The sequence below is a fragment of the Vipera berus genome (assembly GCF_964194415.1).
Source record: "Vipera berus genome assembly, chromosome: 4".
NCBI classification, from domain to species: Eukaryota; Metazoa; Chordata; class Lepidosauria; order Squamata; family Viperidae; genus Vipera; species Vipera berus.
The window spans coordinates 58910907-58936165 of record NC_138206.1 but is presented as its reverse complement, the minus strand read 5'-3'; the positions used below and the strand labels follow the sequence as shown (position 1 = coordinate 58936165).

The following is a 25259-nucleotide window of genomic DNA, read 5'->3' as shown; positions in this document are numbered from 1 at the left end:
ACAAGAGAAAAATTGACCAACAATTAAAACAGAAAGGATAGTTCAAAAGCTGGACAAAGAACCAAAGAAGACTTCAAAACATCCTGGCTGACTTCCAAGATCAAAATATAACAGTATCAAGTTGCACCATCCATTGCTTTTTGACTGAAAGTGACCTCTACAGATGGAGTTTGCAATGGCATAATCTATCAAAAATGATTGTTGAAATTATTGAAATTTGGTGAGGGGTTTCAAAGCAGAACAGAGGAAGGATAGGGAGTGGCAGTAGGGACAGGAAATGTTATGCTAGTATAACATTTTGCTGGTTCAAGGATGGCTGACAAATACTGTGATTGAACTGCAGAAAAAAGTTTAAAAATCTTAAAGGCTGTAATGTTTGGCACATATATTTTGCAGTTAAGTGTGTCATATTCATTTTTGAATAAGGATGCGTGTGAATGTGGATGCCAAAGTCTCCTCTTTGGATCCAGATGTGAATTGAGCAAGCCTTCATTGATGTGGTGCATCCATAACAGGAAGCAGCTGTCCAGATAAGATTATGAAGAAGGCTACATTTGTTGATTCAGATCACAGGCACCTCTGTTGCAGCGTTCTTTTTGCACATTGGTCATTAATTCCCCTGGAAACCTCCAAAGAAATTGTCAGTGGTACAATTGGACTGTAGGCAGTCTCCCTTTTCATATCCCCATGATGGGAATGAAGGTATTTCTTCTCTGTTATATGCACAGTAGCCAACATCTATGATACCTATCCATGGAATGCCTTGTCAGTCACACACTGCAACTTGTGCTGCACATGTATTTCTCTACTGGTTTCTAGTGTTTTCAGCTCCCCATGTCAATAAGGGTAAATGTTGGCCCCTGCAGAAGCAAACTAGCACTCTAGAATCCTGTTTCTATGCTAAGTGAGATGCTGTTGCTTTCTGAATCGTGGTACTGCCTTAACTATATTATCTGATTTCAGATTTTCAGACCCAGGGGATGCTGTCCTTTCTCTGGTTTTGCAATTCCTTATTTCCCTGGGGAACAATATCCATTCCATGGTGTTTGGGCACAATTAATCCATGATTTTTAGTATGGCAAGGTCAACATACAAACGATAATCCATGTAAATTTTATATTTGTTCATTTATTTCCTAGTGGCCTTTTATGCCTTAGGTTTTTCATTTTTCTATGTGCTACTAATAATTCCTCCCTGGGATTTAAATACTTTAAATACTTCTATGTGCTACCAATAATTCCTCCCTTTGGACTTAAATACTTTGTTCCTGAATATCAGAATATTTCTCAAATCACAATAGTGATATGGGAGACAAAATGCATTTTAAGAGAGAGGGGAGGTTTACAAAGCTTGGTATGCATTATATTTTTCTTATTGTTTCTGTTTTGCTTTGAGGCGGCAGGTAGGAAGATTGGATACAATAACATTCAAGCGGGTAACACTAAATTATATATTGGAAGTGTATGAAGTATAAGTACTTTAAGCCCTTTCAGAGATTATAGCAGATAAACCCCAAAACTGACTTTCCCAGGATCCCATGGAAGTTCAGATCTAGGTGTGCTTTAGAGGACGTGTACCTCTTAATCACTTCTCTTGATTTGAGAAAATGAGAGAGAGCTGTATTTTTCCAGCATTGGCGTAAAGTTTATGTCAAGGACATTTCACAAATAAAGAGATAAAGAATAAAGAAGATACACATCATCATTTCAGTCTATCTCCCTACACCAGATAGCTAACTTTGAGATTAAGGATTTAAGATAAATCAGGCTATACTAAAATAGTTTGTACAAAACAAAAGCATAAGAAATAAGTTTATATTAATCCATAAGCCACTGGTAATCAAAGAACAAAACGTGCACGTATGAAAAAGGGACGTACTCCAAAGTGCTTTTCTTCTGAGATTTCTACTATAGCAATAGCAGTTAGACTTTTATACCGCTTCACAGTGCTTTACAGCCCTCTCTAAGCGGTTTACAGAGTCACCATATTGCCCCCAAGAATCTGGGTCCTCATTTTACGGACCTCAGAAGGATGAAAGGCTGAGTCAACCTTGAGCTAGTGAGAATCGAACTGCCGAACTGCTGGCGGTCAGCAGAAGTAGTCTGCACCACTGCACCACCAGGGTTCTCCAGAAGCTTCAGTTCTGCAAGTCAAACTGCTATTAATTGATAGTTCTTTCCAAAGGAGATGTACATGACTTGTCCGAGTAAGCCTATACATTTTTAAATCTTTACAAGAGAAAGATAACTTTGAATAATATTTAAAGTTTTGCCATTTCTATTTCTTGATCTTGTGTTCCAGCTCGAGTGTTGATGTTTTCTATATTTTAAATGACACCTTCATGTACTATCAGTAGGATTTCTCCAAAGTTTGCAGAACTATTATTATTTTAAATAGGGAGTCTTTAGAATTGCCCATTAAGGAATGAATTTAGTTTAATTTAATTTAATAATATTTCTATACCGCCCTTCTCCCGAAGGACTCAGGGCAGTGAACAGGGCAAGAATAAAATACAGAATTACAAAAATTAAAAAATGATTAAATACATGCCCATTATAAACAATTAATACATAGTAAAACCCCAATAAAATGACAATAAAAAACCCCACCAATCCCCCATCAGGCCAGGCCGGCTTGTTCGAACAAGTATGTTTTTAGATCGCGGTGAAAGGAGCGAAGATCAGGCGCCGTCCGGAGCTCAACCAGTAGCTGATTCCATAGCTCCGGGGCGCCCACAGAGAAGGATCTCCCCCTGGGGGCCACCAATCGACATTCTCTGACCGGTGGCACCCTGAGGAGTGACAGTGACAGTGACAGTGACAACAGAAGGATGGGAAGGGAGAGGCAGATAAGGTACTGAATGGAGTGCAATAGAGGAGGGCATGCTGTAATTGAATGAATGCAGTAGTGAATAAGACCAATCTATACTGGGGCTGTTATGGTTGCGACAAATGAAACTCTTCAAAGAACTTCAAGGCATTGTTTTCCTTAAAGAATCTTTATTCAAGTAGCATAGCTTCGGCAGGTACATGGTCAAAGTCAAAATCTGAATTCTCCTCCCCTTAGCACATAGTATCAAACAAAATTCCCTCCTCTAATTAGCAGTCATAAATCACATTCTCCAGTTAGTTTGAATTGCAGGTTTTCCCTCCTGTCCTCTAATCCGCCATCTCTTACCATCTCTTATTTCAAAAGCCCATGAGTTCATACACTTTTACAACATTGTTATGTCTAACTAACTCCCATCACATTCCTCCTCCTCCCCCAGTATCATCTAATTCAGGGGTGTCAAACTCAATTTCATTGAGGGCCGCATCAGCATTGCGGTTGCCCTCAGGGGGCCGGGTGGGTATGGTCTGGGTGGGCGTGGCCTACTGGGTGGGCGTGGCTAGAGTGTGTATGGCCTACTGGGTGGGTGTGGCCAGCTCTACATCGTTCGCATCAAGGGTACCTATGGGGGCCTGGGCAGGAGTGGGACAGATGTGAGGGTTTCTGGCAGAAGGAGGGTCTCTGGGCCAGGGCCAAGGCAGTGGGGGCCGTTCCCTCACTGTTTCCAGGATGGCTTCGCGGGCCACATGAAACCACTTTGCGGGCCGGATCTGGCCCCCGGGCCTTGTGTTTGACATGTCTGATCTAATTCTAAGAATAAAGCATAGGAAAGAAAAAGACTGCATCTCCATATGTTGTCAAAGCAAGAACATCCGATATTAGCAGCGTTGATGGGCATTTCATTGTAAACCCTACTTACAAACATATATTTTGAATTTGTGGGTAAAGAAAATTAATTGAAGAGAAAGTATTAGATGGGAAAGAATGTTCTAGTTGGGTATTGAGACTGAAGAGCTGCCAAGCAGCATTTTAACATAAGCGTATTACATTGATCTCTGATCAGAATGATCCAAGCTTTCCAAATAAATTATGAATGAATACAAGCATTACAAAAACAGTACAGACTCCCTTTTTGTTTTTATTTTAATCCTGTTCTAAAAGGATGAGGTACATAGCTGTAGATTTCAATTAGAACGTGAGAAGAGAAAGAAGGAAAACAGTTTAAAAGCGCTCCAGTTAGAATGGTTGGTGCTATCAGAAACCTTTTTATCATTTCAATTTGCCTTAACAGCTAACATATGAATAAACAGTTACTAAATCTGCCTCTCTGATCTATCACATCCTAGCACCTAAATCTAAAGAAGACTGACCTAAGGATTTTGGAATGAATAAAGTGTTAGACTCATCCTGAAGGTTTACTTGCTGATTGATGTGGCTCCATAGTTATTTTTAATTTATCCTTCTCCTTGAGATCTTAAAGAAGAAGAAGAAGAAAATGTAAAAATCCCTCTGAGTTGAGCTGTAGTCTTTTTTTACTACTTTCACTCTGACCTCTTTAAAAGTCTCTATTACAGTAGTAAGGAATTTCTATGAAATGAAAGCCTGTTTATGGCAGCATATAATTCAGTCAAATAACTGGAAGAAAGGACGGGAACTGCATATATACAATATCTTGAAAGTCTCCATTAAAACCCTACATGGGACAGGGCTGCATTATTTGAGGGATCCCCTTTCTCTGATTATGTCTGCTCATCTTACTAGGTCCAGAAGGATGGGCTGTTGCAAGTCCTTTCCACGAGGCAGTATCATTTAAGGGGACCCAGAAGACGTCCCTTCTCTATTATTGGTCCCTGCATCCTGGATAGCTTTGCTCCCAAGATTTGGATGGCCCAGACCTTGTCAATCTCTGGGAAAACCTAAAACCCAGCTTTACTTCAGGCACTGGGGCTAAGCTGTTAGGTGAGGTTGAGTGAGAAATTTTGTTTGGCGTGTACTGTATATTGCATATTGTTTTGACAATTCTGTTCTTGTTATGATGATTTTAATTGTTCTTTTTGGATGTTCGTATTGATTTGTAATATTCTATTAGCCATCCAGAGTTGTGAGAACAACTGTATAAATAAACATTTCCTTCTGCATATCGTTATAACAGTCCTTGTTTAATGACTACTTCAGCAACCATTTGAAGTTATGATGGCACTGAACAAGTGGTACTTACAGCCAATCCTAGAAGCTCCTGACATCCCAGCATCCCATAGTCATATATTTGCAAATCTGGGTCCTTGGCAATTGCCTTGCACTGATGAAAATGGTCGGGTGATCACCATTTGCAACCTTCCTTGCCCACAAAGTAAATGGGAAAGCCAGCAGGGAAGGTCACAAGTACTCTGGTAAGTCACTCACACCCCTCCCCCACCCAGCAGCAGCTACCTCTGGCCCTGCCATGCTTTGCACTGCACCTCACACCTTATCTGTCTGCCAGCCTGCTTGCAAGCCACCCAGGACTCACTTAATGACCTGCACCCCTTGCTTAATGATGGCAATGGGGAGTGCCAGGATTGCCATTGCTAAGAGCAGCCGACACATGATGTCATGCTTTAGGACCGCATTGCCCAGTGATGCCAATTCCAATCCCAATTCTTTTTGTTAACTGAGGATTGGATTGGATAGAGTGGGAAGCCCAAAGTCCCTCCCTGAAATGTTACTATCAAGTAGGGCCTAGGAAGCGTGCCTTTTCCACGGCTGTCCCTACCTTATGGAACACTTTCCTCCTGACAATCCACAGCCCCTATCCTGATAGTCTTCCAGAAGACCATTAAAACTTGGCTCTTTACCCTGGTGCCAGGGTAAAGTAGTAGGGCCTATGGAAGGTTGTGGGGCCAAAGATCGGGCCATAGCAGACCACAGGTTTCCTTAACAATTGCCATAAAAAAGTTATAAAATTGAGCCTGTCACGTGAGTGACTGAATTAATGACCATCACAAAGTACAACATGATGGGCAAGCTCCATTACTATTGTAAGGTGAGAACTACCTGCAAGTCATTTTAAATAGAGGCATGCAAGCAGCATGTTTTCTGCAAGCGAGTTGGGCAGGAGCCGTTCGCTTGCTAGCCCTTCCCCCCAAAACACGCCACTTGCTCACTCACCCTTCCTCGCTCGTCGCTCCCCTCGCTGTTCCTCCAAAAACAGGCCAGTCTGCCACTTTTATACCTTTTCTTCTGTCCGCCCTTTTCTCTTCCGGGTGCACCGGAAGCTCCAATTAGTATGTCGAAACAGATCCTGGGGATTCTGGCAGCTCCAGCTGATCTGCTCCAGGTCTGTGTGGCTCCGTTTTAACTGGTTCCCTCCCCCACTCCAATTCGCTAGGGCTCGCATACCACCAGCCAGGTGCTCAACGTACCACTGGTGGTACGTGTACCACTGGTTGAAAAGCCCTGCTCTAGAGATTACATCAGCAACAAAATTAGAACTGGGCTTCTTGTAGCAAATGGCAGTTGAGATGGTGTTTTGCACGTTTACATGCCTATCTGTGCAAATATATTGAATTCTTATCAGAAACGGCTTAGAACAGGGTTAGAGGTGGGGTGCAAGGCAAAGTAAGAGATTTGTTGGTTGCAACCTCTACTAACTTTATTTTCTGTCATTGTGCCCTGCTGCTTAAATTATTTTTACATTTTTATGTTACATTGCATTTTGTATTTTATATTTTCTTTTATCCAGTGCAGATTGGGTCTGCAACCCATAATAAAGTTACTTTTAGTTATGGAATGTTGTTTCGGAATAGTCCTGGATCTTCCCCTCCAACCCAGCTCCTCATCCGCTTTCTCAGAATATTGCTCAGTTTACATTCAGTAATAGTCAGGGCGACAGATCTCTAGACTAAGGCGTCCATGCTGGCAATTTATCCCTTTGGCAATGTGAATCCCACATTCCAGGCATCTGTCTATTTAATTTCATCCTGCCACAAGGTCAGTTACTGATTGTTGTGGTTGTTTTTCCTGCCAGCAAGTGATGCTTGTGGCAATAGAAATGGAGCTGGGGAATATATCAAGGTTGACTCAGCCTTCCATCCTTCCGAGGTAGGTAAAATGAGGACCCAGATTGTTGGGGGCAATTAAGCTGACTTTGTTTATTATTTAGCCACTGTTTATTTTTAGTGCACTGAGCAAACTGAGTTAATTATGGTTTATTGACTAAAATGTTGCAAATGCAATTTGTGAGTCATTGAATATCTGTGCAGAATTAATCATGACACTTCTGCAGTTCTTTCATTGCAGAGAAATGACATTAGAAATAAGCATGCAAGGATAAACCATATTAGGAATTTGGGCAATTATTGAAAATGGAAGCAAACAGGAAAAATAAAGTACTGTGCTTCAATAGTATTCGGCATTTGTAAAATATGCATTTCTAGATTTTACTCATCCATGTGAGTATTCAGCATTTCTAGTTTCTTCTTATCCATGTGAGGAATATTTTGCATTAGCTTTGGAGTAATGATGCTTTATTGCACCCTAATGCTCTTTTTCTTTTCCTTAAAAAATTGAGGGAGGGGGGAGAAAAAAAATGTGATGCCTCCTATCCAACCTATCTTAGGCAGAAGGAATTGTTTTCAACTTAAGTATAATTATTACTCTGGAAAGCACAAGATTGGAAGAAAAATCTAAAGAAGAGTACAGGTAGACCGTGACTTAAAAAAGTGTGCTTAGTGACACAACAGCACTGGAAAAAAGGAACTTATGACCATTTCACAGTTATGACATTTGCAGCATCCCCATGATCATGTGATCCAAAATTCAGATGCTTGGCAACTGCTTCATATTTATGACCTTTGCAGTGTCCCGGGATCATGCTATCCCCTTTTGCAAACCTTCTGACAAGCAAAGTCAATGGGGAAGCCAGATTCACTTTAACAACCAGGTTACTAACTTATCAACTGCAGTGATTCACTTGACAACTGTGGCAAGAAAGGTCATAAAATGGGGCAAAACTCATTTAACAAATGTTTCAATAACATAAATGTTGGGCTCATGTTGTGGTCATAAGTAGAGAACTACCTGTATAAAAAGGAAAACGTGTTGGAAAATGTTTACCCAGAGTTTATCAAATAGGTAAGTTACTGATCTTAGAGAGGAATAAAGAGTATTGTACAGGTAGTCCTGGACTTACAACCTTATGTTTAGTGACCATTTGAAGTTACAACAGGACTGAAAAAAGTGACTTACAGGTGAGGTTCACACTTACAACCATTGCTGCATCCCTGAGGTCATGTGATCAAACTTTGGATACTTGGCAACTGGCATATATTTATGATGATTGTAGTGTCCCAGGGTCACGTGATCAACTTTTCCAGTCTTCTGACAAGTAAAGTCAATGGGGAAGCCACTTAGCAACCGTGTTGCTAACAATTGCAGTGGTTCACTTAACTGTGGCAAAAAAGCTTGTAAAATGGGACAAACTTCACTTAACAACTGTCTTGTTTAGCAATGGAAATCTGGGACTTAATTGTGGGTGTATGTCGAGGACGACCTGTATAAAGGAACTAACTCATCTGTAGGGTCAGTACAAAGGAGTTTGCTGCCTGCATTTTGCTGGTAATTATAAAAATATACGGTACCGAATATCGGCAGAGTTCTTAGGTACCTGAAGCAGAGAAACAACAGTACATGACTTGTGTAAATGATTTGCTCCATATGTTCCTGATGTTTTACATTATGAAATGGATTCAAAACTGAATTGTGAAGAGTTAATTTTTTGTTCATATTGTAGGACATCCTGGAAGTTCCATCAGAAGCGTTAGGGCACTGTAGTCCTGTGATATAAGATGTTGGATTAGGACAGGGAAGACCCAGATTTAAGATCACCTTCAGTCATGAAAGCTGAGTCATGTGACTGAGCCACCTTTTCTCTCTTAACCGAGAGGTTATAAAGAGCTCCCAGAAATAAAATGAAATTGATAATAGCAACAGCAATTTACTAAACTTATATGCCAGCTAACTCTCAACAGTTCTGGGCTTTGTCACCCCATAAAATATGGGGATAACAATGGAAATAATAATATTTGATTTTGTCAAGTTTCCAATAACAATGATAAAAATACCTTGAAACATTCAGCCAAAGCTGCAATCAAATAAACTAAGTCGCCATTGTGGTTGGGGAAACTTCTAATCCTTCTTATGGATACTTAATAGGATTTTCTTTGAAACAATCATAGTTTGCTATTTTTTTAATTTAGAGTATTATTATTGAGTCATTTTTAACGAGAGGAAAACAAAAAATAATTAAAATAATATGATTGACTAATGGGAGAATAGGCTGTTCTGGTTTCCATTCTTGCAATCAATTACATAAGAACTGCAGATGTTAAACAAATGTTGTTTATTGAATATTCTTTGGGATTTAAAGTATAATTTTGAAACTGATGTAACTGATGGAATTAAAAAAAAACCTCATGCTGTTTTGACAGCTTTTGAAAAATACAACAATTTGACAGAAAAGATTCTGAATAATGTAAAATTTAGGTATCAAAGCACAATGAAGAAAAATACATATTTTTAGCAGGCACAGCCATGATGGCATGTTTTTTCTCAGAAATATTTCTGTGGACCACTCAATGTTTACTGGCTTTCTCAAAATGAAAACTGGACAAGGAGAACTGGGGGTGTGTATATGTGTGTGAATACTCAGTATTGCAGCTGTAGGTAATAGGTTAAAAGACAGTAATTTAGCCTTTCAGTGGAGTTTGACAATCTATTCAGCCGCTATCACACATTCTCTTGTACAGATTCCAAAGAAAATAAAAATATATTTAAAGCTTATGAGAACAAGCAATCTCATTTTAAGAATGTCAAAATATTAAAATCTAACAAATAAAATCTTATATCGTCGTATGAGAACACTGAAATCCCATGAGATTAACACTTGCCTAAAATTATATTTAGTATTTTATGATATTTTTTGGCAATTTTTAATTGCTTGTAGATTTTAATTTGATTTGGAGATGTCATGATAATCTACTAATGTCTTTCTCTGCTGTAGCAGTGACTTCTGTCTTGTAGCATTAAAATAAGATTGGGCAATTTTTGACAGTTCATGGCTACAATACAGCCTCCTCGTCTTCTAGAGCAGGGCTTTTCAACCAGTGGTACGGGTACCACCTGTGGTACATTGGCACCTGGCAGGTGGTACGCGACCATCCTAGAAAAGTGGTAGCGGGGGAGGGGAATGAGCTGAACCAGTGGCAGCACCGCGTGAGATGGCTGGAGCTGCAGGGCTGTCAGGGCTCAGCAGAAGCGCCAGGATCAGCGCCAGGCTCCAGCTGCAGCTCGGTGCTGATCCTGGCGCTTCTGAGCCCAGAAGAAGCGCCAATCAGCTGGAATGTTGCAGCATCTCCAGGGTCTTGTGATTTACATTCAGATGCTTGGCAACTGATTCATTTTTTCAGTGCCATTGTAACTTAGAACAGTCACTAAGCAAACTGTTGTAAGTTGAGGACTACCTGTACTTCATCGCTTTTTCCCTCTTTTTTTTTTTGGTCAGGTTTTTGAAACCTTGCTAGGCAACTGGTGGTACTCGGATGTTGCCATATCCTAAAAGTGGTACAATGGGTGAAAAGGTTGAAAAGCCCTGTTCTATAGGATCTTCTTCTAGATCTTCTGGTGAATGAAACAGATGGGTCCGAATATTTTAGCCCATTTGGGAGGGATAATAGTGGCATTTAGGACTAGGAATGGGACCAGAAAACTTTGGGAATCTCACATTCTTAACCATCAACTGCTTTAAATCATTATATTTGGGGCTAATATGAATTCATTTTGTCTTCTAAGGGTGGGGAAAGGTTTGCTTCCTGAAGGCCTCCAATTCCCTTTCCCTTCCTCAACTTCAACCACTCCCCCAATGCATTCAAATGTATTAAAATTGGTTTGCAAACTGTAATTCCAGACAGATTTTTATCTGTCTAGAATTACAGAAAGAAGAAATGGAAATGGTTGCCTCCAAGAAATCAACTGCTTCCACTCCCATGCTGAAATGAAGCCTGGAGACCCAAATTTCAAGTCTCCGGTTGACCATAACCTGTTCTTCTCAGCACTGTTTGACAGTAAAGCCCTTTACATTATAAATATAAAAATGAGAATTTTATTTTTTTTCCAGATTTATAGACTTGAGCAAAAAACATGTTGAAAGTTAACAGAGAAAGGAGTGGTGAGAATAGCATAGATATCTCAAGTTGCAAGACATAAAAGTAGAATCTCTGTGGAGTTGAGCTAGCTTTCTGGTGACTTAATGCACACATCAGTGTTTAATGCAGCCAATTATGTGGTATGTTTGTTATTGCCTTCTTTTAGGACCTTTTTCCCCCCAGTTCCAGTGGTGACACTTGACCAATCTCAACTGATCTCAAAAAGCAATGCAAGATCAAATTAATATGTAGGATAGAGACCACCAAGGAATTGCAGGTCTCTTGGTTATATTTCAGGTTGGAAGGAAAAAATTCTAGAAGGTGGCAAAGGCAAACCACTTCAGTAATACAGCCAAAACTGCATGGATGCAGTCATCAGGAATCAAGCCAAATTTGGAAATGTCTAGCCTTAATATAAAAGCATAGTCCAGAAATAATAAAAATCTATTTGTGAAAATGAAATGAAATATGCATTCTTCATTTAGATACTGGAAATATACAGATCTTCTGAACCATGATTTATTTATTTGCATCTGAGTATCTTAACTTTTTTAGGGACGCGGTGGCTCAGTGGGTTAGGACGCTGAGCTTGTCGATCAGAAGGTCGGCAGTTTGGCGGGTCAAATCCCGAGTGCCGCGTAACAGAGTGAGTGCCTGTTACTCGTCCCAGCTTCTGCCAACCTAGCAGTTCGAAAGCACGTAAAAATGCAAGTAGAAAAATAGGGACCACTCCGGTGGGAAGGTAACAGCGTTCCATGTGCCTTTGGCGTCTAGTCATGCCGGCCACATGACCATGGAGACGTCCTCGGACAAGCGCTGGCTCTTCGGCTTTGAAACGGAGATGAGCACCAGCCCCTAGTCGGAAACGACTAGCACGCATGTGCGGGGGAACCTTTACCTTTACCTTTTATCTTAACTTTATAACTTGGGAAGTGATTTAAAACTATTTAGAGGTTTGTACATGGAAAATGTGATGTAATTTTAAAAATCCTAGTAAAACGAAAGCACTAAATTAAAACTAACCGGCTTGCCTCTCAGTGGCGGGCTCCCCATTACGGGAGGTTTTCAAAAAAAGATTGAACAGCCATTTGTCTGGAATGAAATAAGATTCGCTACCTTAGGTAGAGAGGGGGTTGGACTAGAAGACCTCCCAAGGTCTCTTAGAGCTCTATGATTCTATGAATATTTCTATGGATTAGGGTGTCAGATTGCATCAAATTGCAGGAGACTTAACAATATAGTTCCAATAAAGTGCCCAGCTAGCTCTGTATAGGCAATTGGTAGTGGATAAGGTGAGCTGGGTTTCTTGATGAACAGAAACATCTTGTTCTTCTAAGAAAGCTATGTTACCAAGCTTAACTCAATAAATCCACTAACTAATCACCCAAACAACTAGCCAGCCATCTGGGTTAATAGTACTCATAGGAAAAAAGACAATCCTCATATTCATTGCCAAGTGCTTCCACTTACCTCAGGTAGCTCTTTGAATCCCATCCTCATTATTTTTTTATACCTACAACTTAACCCCAATACATCCAAGCCCCAAAGAGAACATTGAAAATGTAAAGAAGGGAGAAAGACTGCCATATCTGAACGATGATTTAATAATGAAGACCAGAAAGAAAAAGGAAAAGAAAATTACGATATATTTTGTTTATTATTGCTCTCAAAGGGCTTGATAGTCAAATATACAGGCTATGTTCTATTAAACCAGAACAAAATAGTGGAAAGTATAAAATCTATTCTGACTGTTCCAATCCAAAGAAACTGATATTCTTTATGCCGTACACTGCTATTTTAAGAAATATTCTTTCACATACACTCTGCTTATTTGTTACTTTGTTTGAAAGACAAATCAAAAAGATGAGCTATCATTGTGCAGTGTTGTACACTTTAGTTTTCAAAGTCAGTGTGTTTTTTTAAACTTCAAACAACATCTACTATGGTTTTAAAACAAAGTATGATCAGTATGTTAGGATATGAAAATAAACCAGAAGTGTGGACACGTTTGTCCTCCCCATAATAGGCATGCACTCATTATCTGCTCTAAGCAGAAAGTAGACCTCTGTTTATTCTTCCTTGTAGCAATATTCTCAATGACCCTCCCTCTGATCCCACCGTCCCATTTATTCCTGTCAAAATATCTGGTTTTTTATCTATCAGCACAGAAATCCTTATAATTGCAACACAAAGCATGAGGTCTTTCTAACTTGTTTTCTGTTAAAAGTGTTTTCAACAACTTTGTCAGAAAGCAATTCTATACCATCTGCCAAAGGGAAAAAAAACTTCCAACAAGCAAGACTTACGGTATGTATCAAGCTTAAAAAAAATGTTTGCCTAGTCCAGGGGTAGACAACCTTGGCTCTTTTATGACTCGTGGACTTCAAATCCCAGAATTCCTGAGCCAGCTGGATCAGGAATTCTGGGAGTTGAAGTCCACGAGTCATAAAAGAGCCAAGGTTGTCTACTCCTGGCCTAGTCAGAAAACAGAATCATTCTTAACGATTTAAAAACAAACACAAACGGAACTATTTACTGAGTGAATAATGGGTCATGTGTGGATTCTGCCACTTCCTGGGGTGAAACAGAGCTCTCAGTCCTTAGAGACAAGGTGAATATGATTCTTTGTAGGAAAGATTACTGTTTATTCTGGGCCTGGTAGTGCAAAGGAGAACGATGCAGCAAAAAGTAGTATTCTAAATATGCATGTACTCATGCAGAAAATGAACAAATGTGCATCAGACTTTGCTGTAGTAGTTCCCACTGCTAGAGATGTGTTACAAAGCTGCAAAATCTAAATACTATGAAAACACTTAAAATGAGTGCCAAAAGGCAGAGAACCTTAAGTGTGTTATTAGTGTCTGAAGGTAAAATATGACAAATTTACTTTTGGCTATAAAAATAACTATTTAGTAGAATTATAAATCAGATAAGGATCTAAGTTTATGAAGAATTTTAGTTATAAAGCTGAGTCAGGTTTTGTATATATGTACGTATGGATGAATGGATTGAACTGATGTCAAATTTCTTTCCAACACTGAAAAAAGGAAACAACCATGACCACATGCTAATAAATTAATACTTCCTTACTAAGTATTTGCAAACATCAGTCAGCACAGCTACAGATTAAAGATATCCGCTCGCAGATTCTATGAGGTTTCTTCCTGGTGGTAAACTATTTACATACAATAACCATTAAAGAGCTGCCGTATAAATCTAAATTTGGCTGGCATGCAGTCCACTTCAGCCTCATAGCTTTCCAAATGGAGGCACCGCCCATGCACTAGAATTGGATATGGATGCCACATAAAGCTATTTAGCTCCTCTAGGTATATTTCCAAGCCAGAGAGAGTAAAAAAAACATTATTGTAACATTAGCATGGCAGAAAATTTGTAAAAAAGGTGTAACCTTACCCCAACCTCCAATGTTTAGGTATTAAAGCAACTGTTGGTTTACATGGCAACATATATGGATAACCAGGCAACTTAGATCCTACCCCATCAACATGTTTACTTGGAAAATATCTCTTCTGATTGCAGCTTAAAATATTTTCAAGTAAGCATATATCAGGTTTGAGTCCTAGAGGTACCACCTTGTCCCCTAGTTCTCAATGCAAGATCTTTTCATAGTACTGTGCTGGGTTTTTTTCATGTGTTTCATAACACACCATGCAGAAGAGTTTGAGCAGAAGAGACTTTTCGAAGAAACTCTCAAGGCCTAGAGACTGAGCACTCTGAGATATGCAGATTTAAATTACTGGCTCGTCATGTCACTTTTTTGTTTTTCAAAGAAAGGAAAAAGCAAAGCAATATCTATATAAGCAATTGAGCCAAACATGTTTCAGCTTTAATTAGGGCAACACTGGGTAGAAAGATGTGCAAAAATGAAAGAGATTAGAATTGCATTAAGTTTTAGGAAGTTTTGGTTGAAAGGTTGCATTTATCTGTTGGATGATGCTATCATCAAAATACCACTGTTTTAGTGGAAGGTAATAATTATTAAAATAAAAATACCTTTAAAATAAAATGCCTGGAAGAATGATGCAGCTTTTTTCAAGTGAAATCTTCCACAAGAAACATTTGTAAATAAACTAGACGCTGTAGTTTGCTGTATTCTATGCTGATTTGTTTGTTTTTTTTAAAAAAATCCTAAGAACAGAAATTTTATTTTAGCAAGAAGAAACATTCAGCAATTTCTCCTGCAAAGCAAATGTGACAGTCTTAAAAGATAAAGTTATCTGAAGATGCTTGTATTTCCCTCTGTTAATTCATCTTCCTTTCTGTCACAAAAGAAAAACAAAGAAACCCCATGAGGTTAGACCAAATTTCTCTTCAAAAACTACAAATACAAGGATCCTTGGTCAGGTAAGTAATCAGCTTTTTCCACGTCTCTTGAATCTTCCAAATTCTTCAGTCTTGGCTCAAGTATTGTTAGTTAGCAGTTAATAAGAAAAGAAGATAAGTTTTCTAAGTGTCTTTCTTTCCAATGAAGTTAATTTGATACCATGGTCTTTTATAGTCAAAAATGCATTTGTAAAATTATTTCTTTTTCTTGAATTCTTGGTTGCCATAGCTGGAGCCCTTTTCTATTTCCGTTACTCCTATCAGTCTGCGGCCTCCAAAGGATACTTTATATAGGAGGGAAAAAAGATTGCATTAGTCCAGGAATAATTTCAATATTCAGTAACAAAATTTATGTACACATACAGATACAAACATACGCCAAACACTGTAGATTGGATATTTTAACGTACCAAAATCTTACACCAAGATAAAATCTGTAATTTTACAAAAATGAATATATACATAAGCATTATTTAGCCATACATTCAACTTTTTGTAAAATGTATGGTGCTTCTACCAGCTATTAGGGAAAGAAAAAACTTCTCCTGCCACAAATATATCTGAGAACAACTCTTCAAAGGAAGAAAAATGGGTCAGTAAATCCAAAACAAACTTCTACGATGGTTGAGATAGACCATTACTCAAAATTTGAGTCGGAATCATTCCTATTAACTAAGGGGGGAGGACTTCTTTGATTCACTGGTACAGCTAAGCCTCCATGAACAAATGCCCAGTGTTAAGCTGAATATCAAAAGGTAGAGAGGTATTGCATTGCTCACTTGCAAGGAAGAGCATCTTTGAAGTTCTTAGCATGCATGAATGACTTGCAGCCAGATCAGCTTGTGGAGTGTCAGCTAAGGCAGGATAATTCAATAGGCTGAATGATCTTGCAACCAGATCAGGTTTAAATGACTACTTGTTAGGCATTGTTAAGCATCAAACTAGGACTCTGCATAAATCACAGATTTGGTTCTAAATTCAGTTCCTGGCTAGCCTTGGCTCCTAGTTGGTTTTAACTGTTTATTTCAGGGGGGGAAATGAAACCTCAAATACAACGATGCAAAGATGTTAAGAAATTTTATGTATCTATATTTCAGAATTTAAATTTTAGATTTCTTCCTCCCTCTTTTGGCATTGCCAAATACCTGGCGGTTCACTTGAGAGCCAGAACTTTCCCAATTTATTACAAAACTGATAGAGGCTTGTGACTCTGTATCTTGCACCGTCATTTTTGCAACGTCACCAAATGGTAAAATACAGGTAGTCCTCAATTTACCACCAGTCGTTTAATAACAGTTCAAAGTTATAGTCTTGGAAGAAGTGACTTACGAGCCATTCTCAATGACTGTGACACCACCCCTATGGTTGTATGACTGCAGTTTGGGTGCTTGGCAACCCAGCTTGCATTTACAATGGTTGCAGCATCTGACAATCACATAACCATGATCTGCAGCCTTTCCAACCAGCTTCCAATAAGCCAAGTCAATGGGGAAACCAGAGTCCCGTAATGACTGCAATAAAATGGTACTGAAACTGGTTTGGTGTTGATGACCCACGTTACAACTGCGTCTAACTTATGACTGAGATTACAGTCCCAAATATGGCCATAAGTCAAAGACTATCTGTACGTAAAATCTTATATTTGAATTAAGATACATGCAAAGCAGAGACTCAACAGGACCAAACAACTGAAACTGGGAAAAAGAAAAAAATTCTACCAACTTTGATATATGTCCACACATAGGTTAAAGATCTTTTAGTATCATTAACAGAAATAAATCTCCTGGATTTTTAAAATACCAATAAGGATGTTTATGATTTGGGGTCTGATGTGTAATGTCATTTCATGGGATATATTAAAGGAGTCATTAGGGAGTTGCTTTTAACATGCATGTTCAGAATAAATTTGAACCATATATTGCAAGTGAATTTGACATAAGAAATAAAGTTAAAATAAGGGATAAAGTAGTCATAGCAACCGCTGTGCTCTAGTGAAAAGCCTGCAACTAAAACTTCCAGGATTTTAAACCAGAATACTGTGGCTATGAGGCTGGGGTGAATGTATAAAGGTAGCTGGGGAAATATTAAAAGGCGTTCAATACTGTCAACACTACTCTTCCCCATCCTGTCACTGAGCTGACTATACAAGTAACTTTTGGGAGAACTGGCCACTTGATGAAATGCAGACAATTGGCTACATGAACACTTTCAATTCGGTTTTTATAGTCCGCTCTAGCCAATTCTATTACCTGCCCCAACAAAGCAGAGGAATGCAAGAATCAGAAGAGGGGATCCACTTGCAAAAATTCCAAAACCAAATTTGAAAAGAGGAGAGAGAAGAACAGCAGCCCAGAAGAGAAAGTTGAGGAGAGTCCACGGTCTTCTGGGAGGTTTAAATTGTTGCCCAGGAAATAAGCCTTCTTGATTATACTTCTCTTGTAAGGCATCCTTGAGGAGAGAAAGAAGTTTTTTTAATGTTCTAATTACTTATGCTTTCTTCCATATACCACTATGTTGGTAAATACTATAGTTTTTCAATTCAGAAAGAATATTGCTGGTAGAATTTTTCCCTGCAAAGTGCCAGGTATGAGGCAACTGAGGGAAAAAAAACAAGAAAACAATCTGAGCAGCATAATATATAGATTGCAGAAAAGCACCTTTCAGGATTTGAGAGCCCCACACACTTCTTGATAGAATGGCAAGGACACTTCTCCAAAATGGAGAGCAAGTAAAAACAAAAGATCTCTCTCTCTCTCTCTCTCTCTCTCTCTCTCTCTCTGCGTCCCAAAGGTGATTTTTCAAAAGGCAACTGAGGATAAACGGCCCCCAAATTAGATACAGACTCAGATACTGAGGCATCGAAAAATGAAGAAAAGAAAAACATGCAATTCAACCTTTTAAAATTTATTTTAAAGCTATCAGTAGTCACTGGGCAAATAAGGTTAGGAGCATTGTTCTAAGGAAATATGCAGATATCATAGCAGGACAATTTTATTAATCCTCTTTAACAACTTCATAAATAATCATGCAAGATCTTTATTACGGAGCTCTCCCATTGCACTTAAAAGAGATAAAACACTTGGAATACTGTTTATTCAAAAATAATCATTCCCTTAACACACAGCTTTGCAAGTTTTTAAATGCAAACAACTCATTTACCTTTTCCTGATAAAGTGTATGAAGCCACTTCGCTGCTTCTTTTTCATCCAAAGGGATATCTTCTAAAGGAAACCTCCTAGGTTAATAGAAAAAAGGTTCAATAGAGTTTTTATTAGAGTGACAATAATTACAATAGGAAAATATCTTCAGAATTAAAAGATGTTAACATTGTTCTCTCCTTACCAAACCTCTATATCCTATAAAAATGCATTTTATGAATGTCCCCTTGCATTGTAAATGGCTAGAACAGGTGACATATGAAAAATGTAGCAGTAATTCAATATAGCCATCACTTAGATTGCACTTAAGAGTATATATTAACTTTTGTCTCAGTCTTAGTCTTAAATGTTTTTGCAGGTGGGCAAAAATACCATTCTTGAGCAATAACTTCCAATTCTGAAACAATGGCTTAACCTCGTAAGTTCTCATTTCAAAAATTAAAACCAGTGAATTATATTTACTGAATTGATGAAGTAATGTTTTGTATCTCCTATGCCAAGAACCTATTGCCTCCGATTTTACTGACAATCTAGCATCAAAAGATGAAATGTCATGGCTACAAGACTGAGCTCTAAACCTCTGCTTGGAATCTTGACTTTACCATGAATTCTTGCACAAGAGAAGCAGCAAATGAGAACAATTTGCACAACAAAGAACCTGAACAATTAAATATCCTGGGATACAGCCCTCCCAAACCTGTTTAGGTGAACTTCCAATCATTGCATGTGTTCTTGTACTTGAAATGCTCCTGGCAGAGCGGCCCTATGGAATGAAACTGAGTAACCGTTTTGCTAAATTTTCTGCACAGCCTCTGTAAGATTTTATGTATCAAATTAACCCTAGAAAAATTTACTTAGGCTGCAACCCTATGCATACTTACCTGGGAATAAAACCCTCTGAACACAATGGAACTTACTACTGGGTAAACCTATATAGGATTGCACTGTTTATTCAGTTATGTAGAAGGTTACCGAAAGGTTGTACAAGTTTGAACACAGCCATCCATTGAATATTTTGCTTGTAGAATATCCACATTGAACCTAAATGGCTACAAAAGTGGCATACATCTGTAACCTTCAGTACGACATATGGCTAAACTATTTTCCCTTGCTGGACAATGCTGATCCTACTCAGATTCTCTGCATAAAGGTAAAGGTAAAGTTTCCCCCCGCACATGCGTGCTAGTCGTTTCCGACTCTAGGGGCCGGTGCTCATCTCCGTTTCAAAGCCGAAGAGCCAGCGCTTGTCCGAGGACGTCTCCGTGGTCATGTGGCCGGCATGACTAGACGCCAAAGGCGCACGGAACGCTGTTACCTTCCCACCGTAGTGGTCCCTATTTTTCTACTTGCATTTTTACGTGCTTTCGAACTGCTAGGTTGGCAGAAGCTGGGACGAGTAACAGGCGCTTACTCTGTTACGCGGCACTTGGGATTCAACCCGCCAAACTGCCGACCTTCTGATCGACAAGCTCAGCGTCCTAACCCACTGAGCCACCGCGTCCCTCATTCTCTGCATAGAGATGGCTAATTAAAACTGTCAGTGCAAACTGTATGGTCACACCCTGCAATAAACTTGCCACTAGAGGGGGCTGATAGCAAAGATCATAGAATGAACAATGTTCTTATCTGAAGCCAATCCTGAACGTGGAAAAAAGCATTTGCTTTATGTAGAAATGTGAAATGTGTTTTCTGTAAAACGTATTGCATTGTTTTAAATTCCCCCAGTCCAAGGCAGCACAGGCAACATCAGCTAGAATGTTTATCTCATTCAAATGAATTCAAAGACTTCACTAAGATCCTTACTGCTTTCTTAAATGGTTGCAAAGGAGTGTTTTTCTACAGGTCGGGAACAGCACTGGAGAAGGCCCTCTTCCATTTTCCCAAGATGTTTATTTTCTATATTTTTAAAGTTTTGAAAGTTGTATATCTAGTGATCGAATTAAGTTTTCACACTAAAACTGAGGTTAAGTGAAACCACAGAGAGTAAATTACCACATTTTAAAGAAATTGACTATCTTAGATCCCCTATATTTGCTTCTGTCCACTAATATCCATAGGAAAATAAGTCTCTTCCAAACTAAGTCTGGGAAAGTGTAGAGGTGTGGGGTGGCCGTTTTATTGCAATAATTGGACACAGTGACAGCTCTCAGTTGTAAGCCATGGTAACACACTCACCTGACACACATATCTGCTTCATATTTCTTTCCATAAAGAATTCCTAATAAAGATGGGTTTTTGTTTCCTCTGAAGTTTAATGTTACATCATACACTGCTGAAACTAACACAAGAAAGATAACATTATGGTTTCAATATTCAAATGCCTGGAAATAAACAGATTTTATATTAAAAGTCACACAAACGTATACATTAGGACTATTATATCTATATTTCAGAATAATGGCTGCTAGTGGCAGCAAAGAGTTTTAGTGGTCACGCAGATTTTTGCAATGCAGCTGTGGTAGCGCTAAACAGTGGTAGGCAACCTTGGCTCTTTTATGACTCGTGGACTTCAATTCCCAGAATTCCTGAGCCAACTCCCAGGAATTCTGGGAGTTGAAGTCCACGAGTCATAAAAGAGCCAAGGTTGCCTACCCCTGCGCTAGAATTACATCCATGGGTATAACTGAATCTGGAAGCCCACCATTCTCTAAACATAGCGTAGGTTTCTACTTGCCAGGCAGATTATGCAAAATCTTAACTGCAATCATTCCAACAAAAGGTTAGTGTTAGTGTTATAGATTCAGGGATATCTACAATGTAATAACTCACATACTTGCTCCTGTTCTTTTACTAGGTTCGGATAATATCAAGCCCTCATCTGTCTACAAAAAGAGGACTGAAAGCCATGGTCTGAAGGTGATTTCAACTTTGATTTGGATGCAGACAATGCTTTCGAGTAATCCTTGACCTATCATCATTTGATCAAAATTACGACAGTACTGAAGAATGCTGGTTATTATTTTTGGCCGTCAGAGTTCCAGCCCTCCGTGGTGACGTCCCTATAACCCCACGGTGACCTGATTATGGGCGTTTGGCAACTAGTTCACACTTACAATCGGTTGCAATGTTCCACGATCACATGATTGCCACTTGCAACCTTCCCTGCTGGCTTCCTCAGAAAGTCAATAGGAAAGCCGGCAGGGAACGTTGCAAGTTGCTGGGATAAGTCTCCCCTGCTTGTGCATCTACTACGTGTGTGTGTATATGTACAGTCAATAATTAGTTCATAAAATCTACTTTGTACCTAAAACAAACTGTAATTAATTGGTTAATTAATTAGGTGAGCATATAATGCAAACTGCAGCACATCTTACATAATATTTGATAGAATTTGGCCAGAATCACTTGAGTCCAAAAGCAAAAGCTGTAAATAAATGATCTAAATGACGAGGAAGTTTAATTAAATGTGAAGTTAACAACTCATGGTTGATATTAGCATAAAAACAACTGAATAGTAAGATGCATCTGGTGGTTTCCATGTCTGCTATGGGGCCAACAGAGCCAGTTCTTAAACATTTAGCAGAACCCTATAGGCCCTCCTAAGTTTGGGGGTGGTAATTTGATTTAAATATGTAGCAGGTCTGAAAGGAATGTGAAGCCTATTTAAAAACAGTCTTTTAGGAGACACATCAAATGTCATTGAATATTAATGTCATTAAGAATGTTTGATAGCTTCTACAATATGCTTATGCCTTAGCAAGAAAGGAAACCATGGAGGTTCCAGTTTCTTATGTATTGCTTTGTCGCCAAATAAAACCAAATCAGAAAGGACTTGGGGTGGGTGTTAGGAAGAAAAACAATACGTATGTTGAAATGTGTATTCAAACATTGCACTCAGACTTACTGATGTCAGCCTGTCTTTACTTTTTAATATGAAAGACTAATGTAAAATAATATAATTGTTGTCTATCAGAGAAAAGAAATGGAGTGAGTTTCTAAACCAATTTACCTTCATGATCCACAGTGCTCCCTTAATGCTGCTGCAGGAAGAATGTAGTTAAACATTTAACCCCTCCATAGTATTTAGCCAGCCATCTATCCTATTTAACACCTTTTTCCTATGTGGTATAACATGAATTTACATCTCACATGCAGGCTGCGAGTGCTAATTAGGCAATGTTTGAACTCCACTTAGAAACGTGAAGTGCTAAGTGGCATTTTTAATTTCTCCGAATAAAAAAGAAAACTAATCAAAGTACTGAGATTTATTTATATTATCAGGTTCGCCACTTAAATACTAAACATTGTGTCAATGCAGACAATGGATGTTGAAAAATTTAGTGGCTACCAAAACAATTATATTAAGAAACGTAATATGCATATTCACAAACACCGTAAGCGAGGCCAAGGTACCTGTTCCCCTGAGACACTGGACAGCAGTCGTAAAACCTTTGGTTCTCGGCAACAAGTGATACTTGAGTTTAGGCAGTCCTTTGGACTCAGCCACTTCCATACTGATACGATGCTTAGTTTCTGTAAATCGAGTTCCTTCACAGTATAATAGAAACTGTAGCAAAGAAGGGGGGGTGGGGGTGGGGAAATCTTGCATTACAGTACTGTTAAATTGCTTTATAAAAAGTTTTAGGGCATGAAGACAACTAAAAGAAACGTGGGTTTAAATCTGGGTCCAAAGCCTTTTGCCTTAAAATAAAGATTAGAGAATATTCACAGCCTGTAGCCTTTTGCCCTGAAAGCTTCTCCTTCGAAAATCAAAACAAACATTAAATCAAACAAATATTAAAGTTTCTCAGTCTTGGCAACTTCAAGATGCATGGACTTCATTTTCCAGAATTTCCCAGCCAGCGTGCTTGCTGCACGATAGCAAAGTTTTGTGCTATGGTTGTCTGATTTTTCCAGCCCAGATATGAAATCAATGTCCCTGCTGCGGTTGTTGAATTAGGTGTTCTGAAACAGGGTTCTGGCTTGGGTTGCCTTGAAGCCAGAAGCCTTCCTGTCAACAGGGGCCTCATTTAGACAGGTCCCAAATAGCACAAAAAATTCTCTCTGTTAAAAGAAAGGACAATACAAGCTTGAACCTCTGAAAGCCATGGAGGTAGTTTGGCAAAAGATGGCCCTATTGCTCTTTTTAAAGTGCTTTAACTGTATTGTACCAATAAGCGATAGCTTGCTTCACTTATGACTGATCTGCATATACGTTACATCTGTCTGTAAATGACTAAAGACTGAATGTAATGATATATCCTGTAAAAGCTATGGATTTAATTTAATAACGTTATATATCTATGTATGACAGGAAAAACAGATTGTGTACTATACATGACCAACGTTACGCCTTATGAAAACACATAAATGCAATACACATACCTATACAAATCTGTATTTTTCACCATCCTATTAAAAGAGTTGATGTGCAGAACTTCACTTACCCACATATACTCGGGATAATCGGCTAGACGTTTTAACCCTTCAACAACAGTGTCTCTATCTTCTTCCCATTTTCTTTTGCAAAAAACGATCTCTAAGAAGTACCATGTCCAGCCAATTATGGGCACAAACAATAGTTCTTTCTTTGCAAGAACTTTTGAACTCTAAAACACACACAAACATTGTTTGTTCATCTCAAATGTATCATTGGCAAATACAACTAATTTCAAACGTGTTCTGAAATAGCCTAAAGAATTTCTCCAAAATTATCTATTTCCCATCCACAGCCTGTGTGATATAGATCAGGTTGAACTAATAACTGTCTCAAGAACACCCCAAAAATTCATAACAAAGTGTAACTTGGAAATTGTGCCTTCCTAACTAAACTACATTGACTCTCTTATATTCAATTTATTTTAATTTAATTCAATAAGTTAGCACAAAATAAATACATCTAGTCTAAGAGCTTCCTATCTTGGATTTAAAAAAAACCCAAAATGTCAAATTCCCCAATTCTAAAGAATAAAACCATGTTAAGACCACTTACCCCTAACACACCAAACCGTTCTGTCATGGTCCAGCCACACAGAAAATCTATTTCAAAGTTGTGGTTGAGAATGATGATGACATGTTCTTTTCCAAACTTATCAATTGTGGCCTGGTCTGTGAATAAAGTGCATTCTGTTCCAGACCACCATTCCAGCAACATCACTAACTCTAGATCACAGGAGACACACACACAAACACACAAAAAAAATCAACTGTTAGTTATGACAAAGCCTATATTCTAACTTGGTCTTTGCTTGCTTAGTAGATATTAATTCTACAACTGCATTACTTACAGAGGACAGAAAGAAGCAATATGTAGTCTACAAATCCTATTATTGTGCAGACCCAGACTCATATTTTAAAACAGCTATTTTTCTAGATTTCAGCAATGCTTGGAAATTTTAACTGAATAAAATTGACCAAGGTTTTCAATACACTTTAATCCTAAACAAGTGCATCATTTTAATTAATAGGAAGAATATCATTTTTCAAAAGCTCTTATAACACCAGAGGCATAATGTTACCAGCTTGCCAGCTATTAAACACAGTTAAATCCATTCTAGTTTATGCATAGGACTATGCATTTACTTCATCCTTCCTTCTTTCCATTCTGCAGCAAAATTTTACTCTCTTGTCATTTCTTACTAACACAATATAGCTTGAGGCAAAAATGAGAAGCAAAGCTGAAATACTGATTTCACTAGGACTAGGGAAAATAGTGTATGTGTGTGTGTCTGTGTGCATATGTGTGTTAGTCTATTTAATCATAACTCCTACAAGTACTTTTCCATACTAAACATTGGCAATTATTGGT

General features: G+C 38.5%; 1 protein-coding gene across 4 annotated transcripts in view; it reads right to left on the bottom strand.

The window, feature by feature from the left end:
- Positions 1-15159: 15159 nt before the first annotated feature.
- AGPAT3 (1-acylglycerol-3-phosphate O-acyltransferase 3) overlaps positions 15160-25259 on the bottom strand; it is a 96097-nt gene continuing 85997 nt past the window's right edge. For all 4 annotated transcript variants that reach the window (XM_081326498.1, XM_081326497.1, XM_081326496.1 and 1 more), the window contains exons 3-9: positions 24444-24613; positions 23899-24060; positions 22865-23018; positions 20687-20789; positions 18513-18588; positions 17603-17801; positions 15160-15637 (exon numbers count right to left, since the gene is read on the bottom strand). In XM_081326498.1, coding sequence (XP_081182624.1) covers positions 15549-15637; positions 17603-17801; positions 18513-18588; positions 20687-20789; positions 22865-23018; positions 23899-24060; positions 24444-24613 — 953 coding nt within the window. In that variant the 3' untranslated portion in view covers positions 15160-15548. The remainder of the gene's footprint in view (positions 15638-17602; positions 17802-18512; positions 18589-20686; positions 20790-22864; positions 23019-23898; positions 24061-24443; positions 24614-25259) is intronic.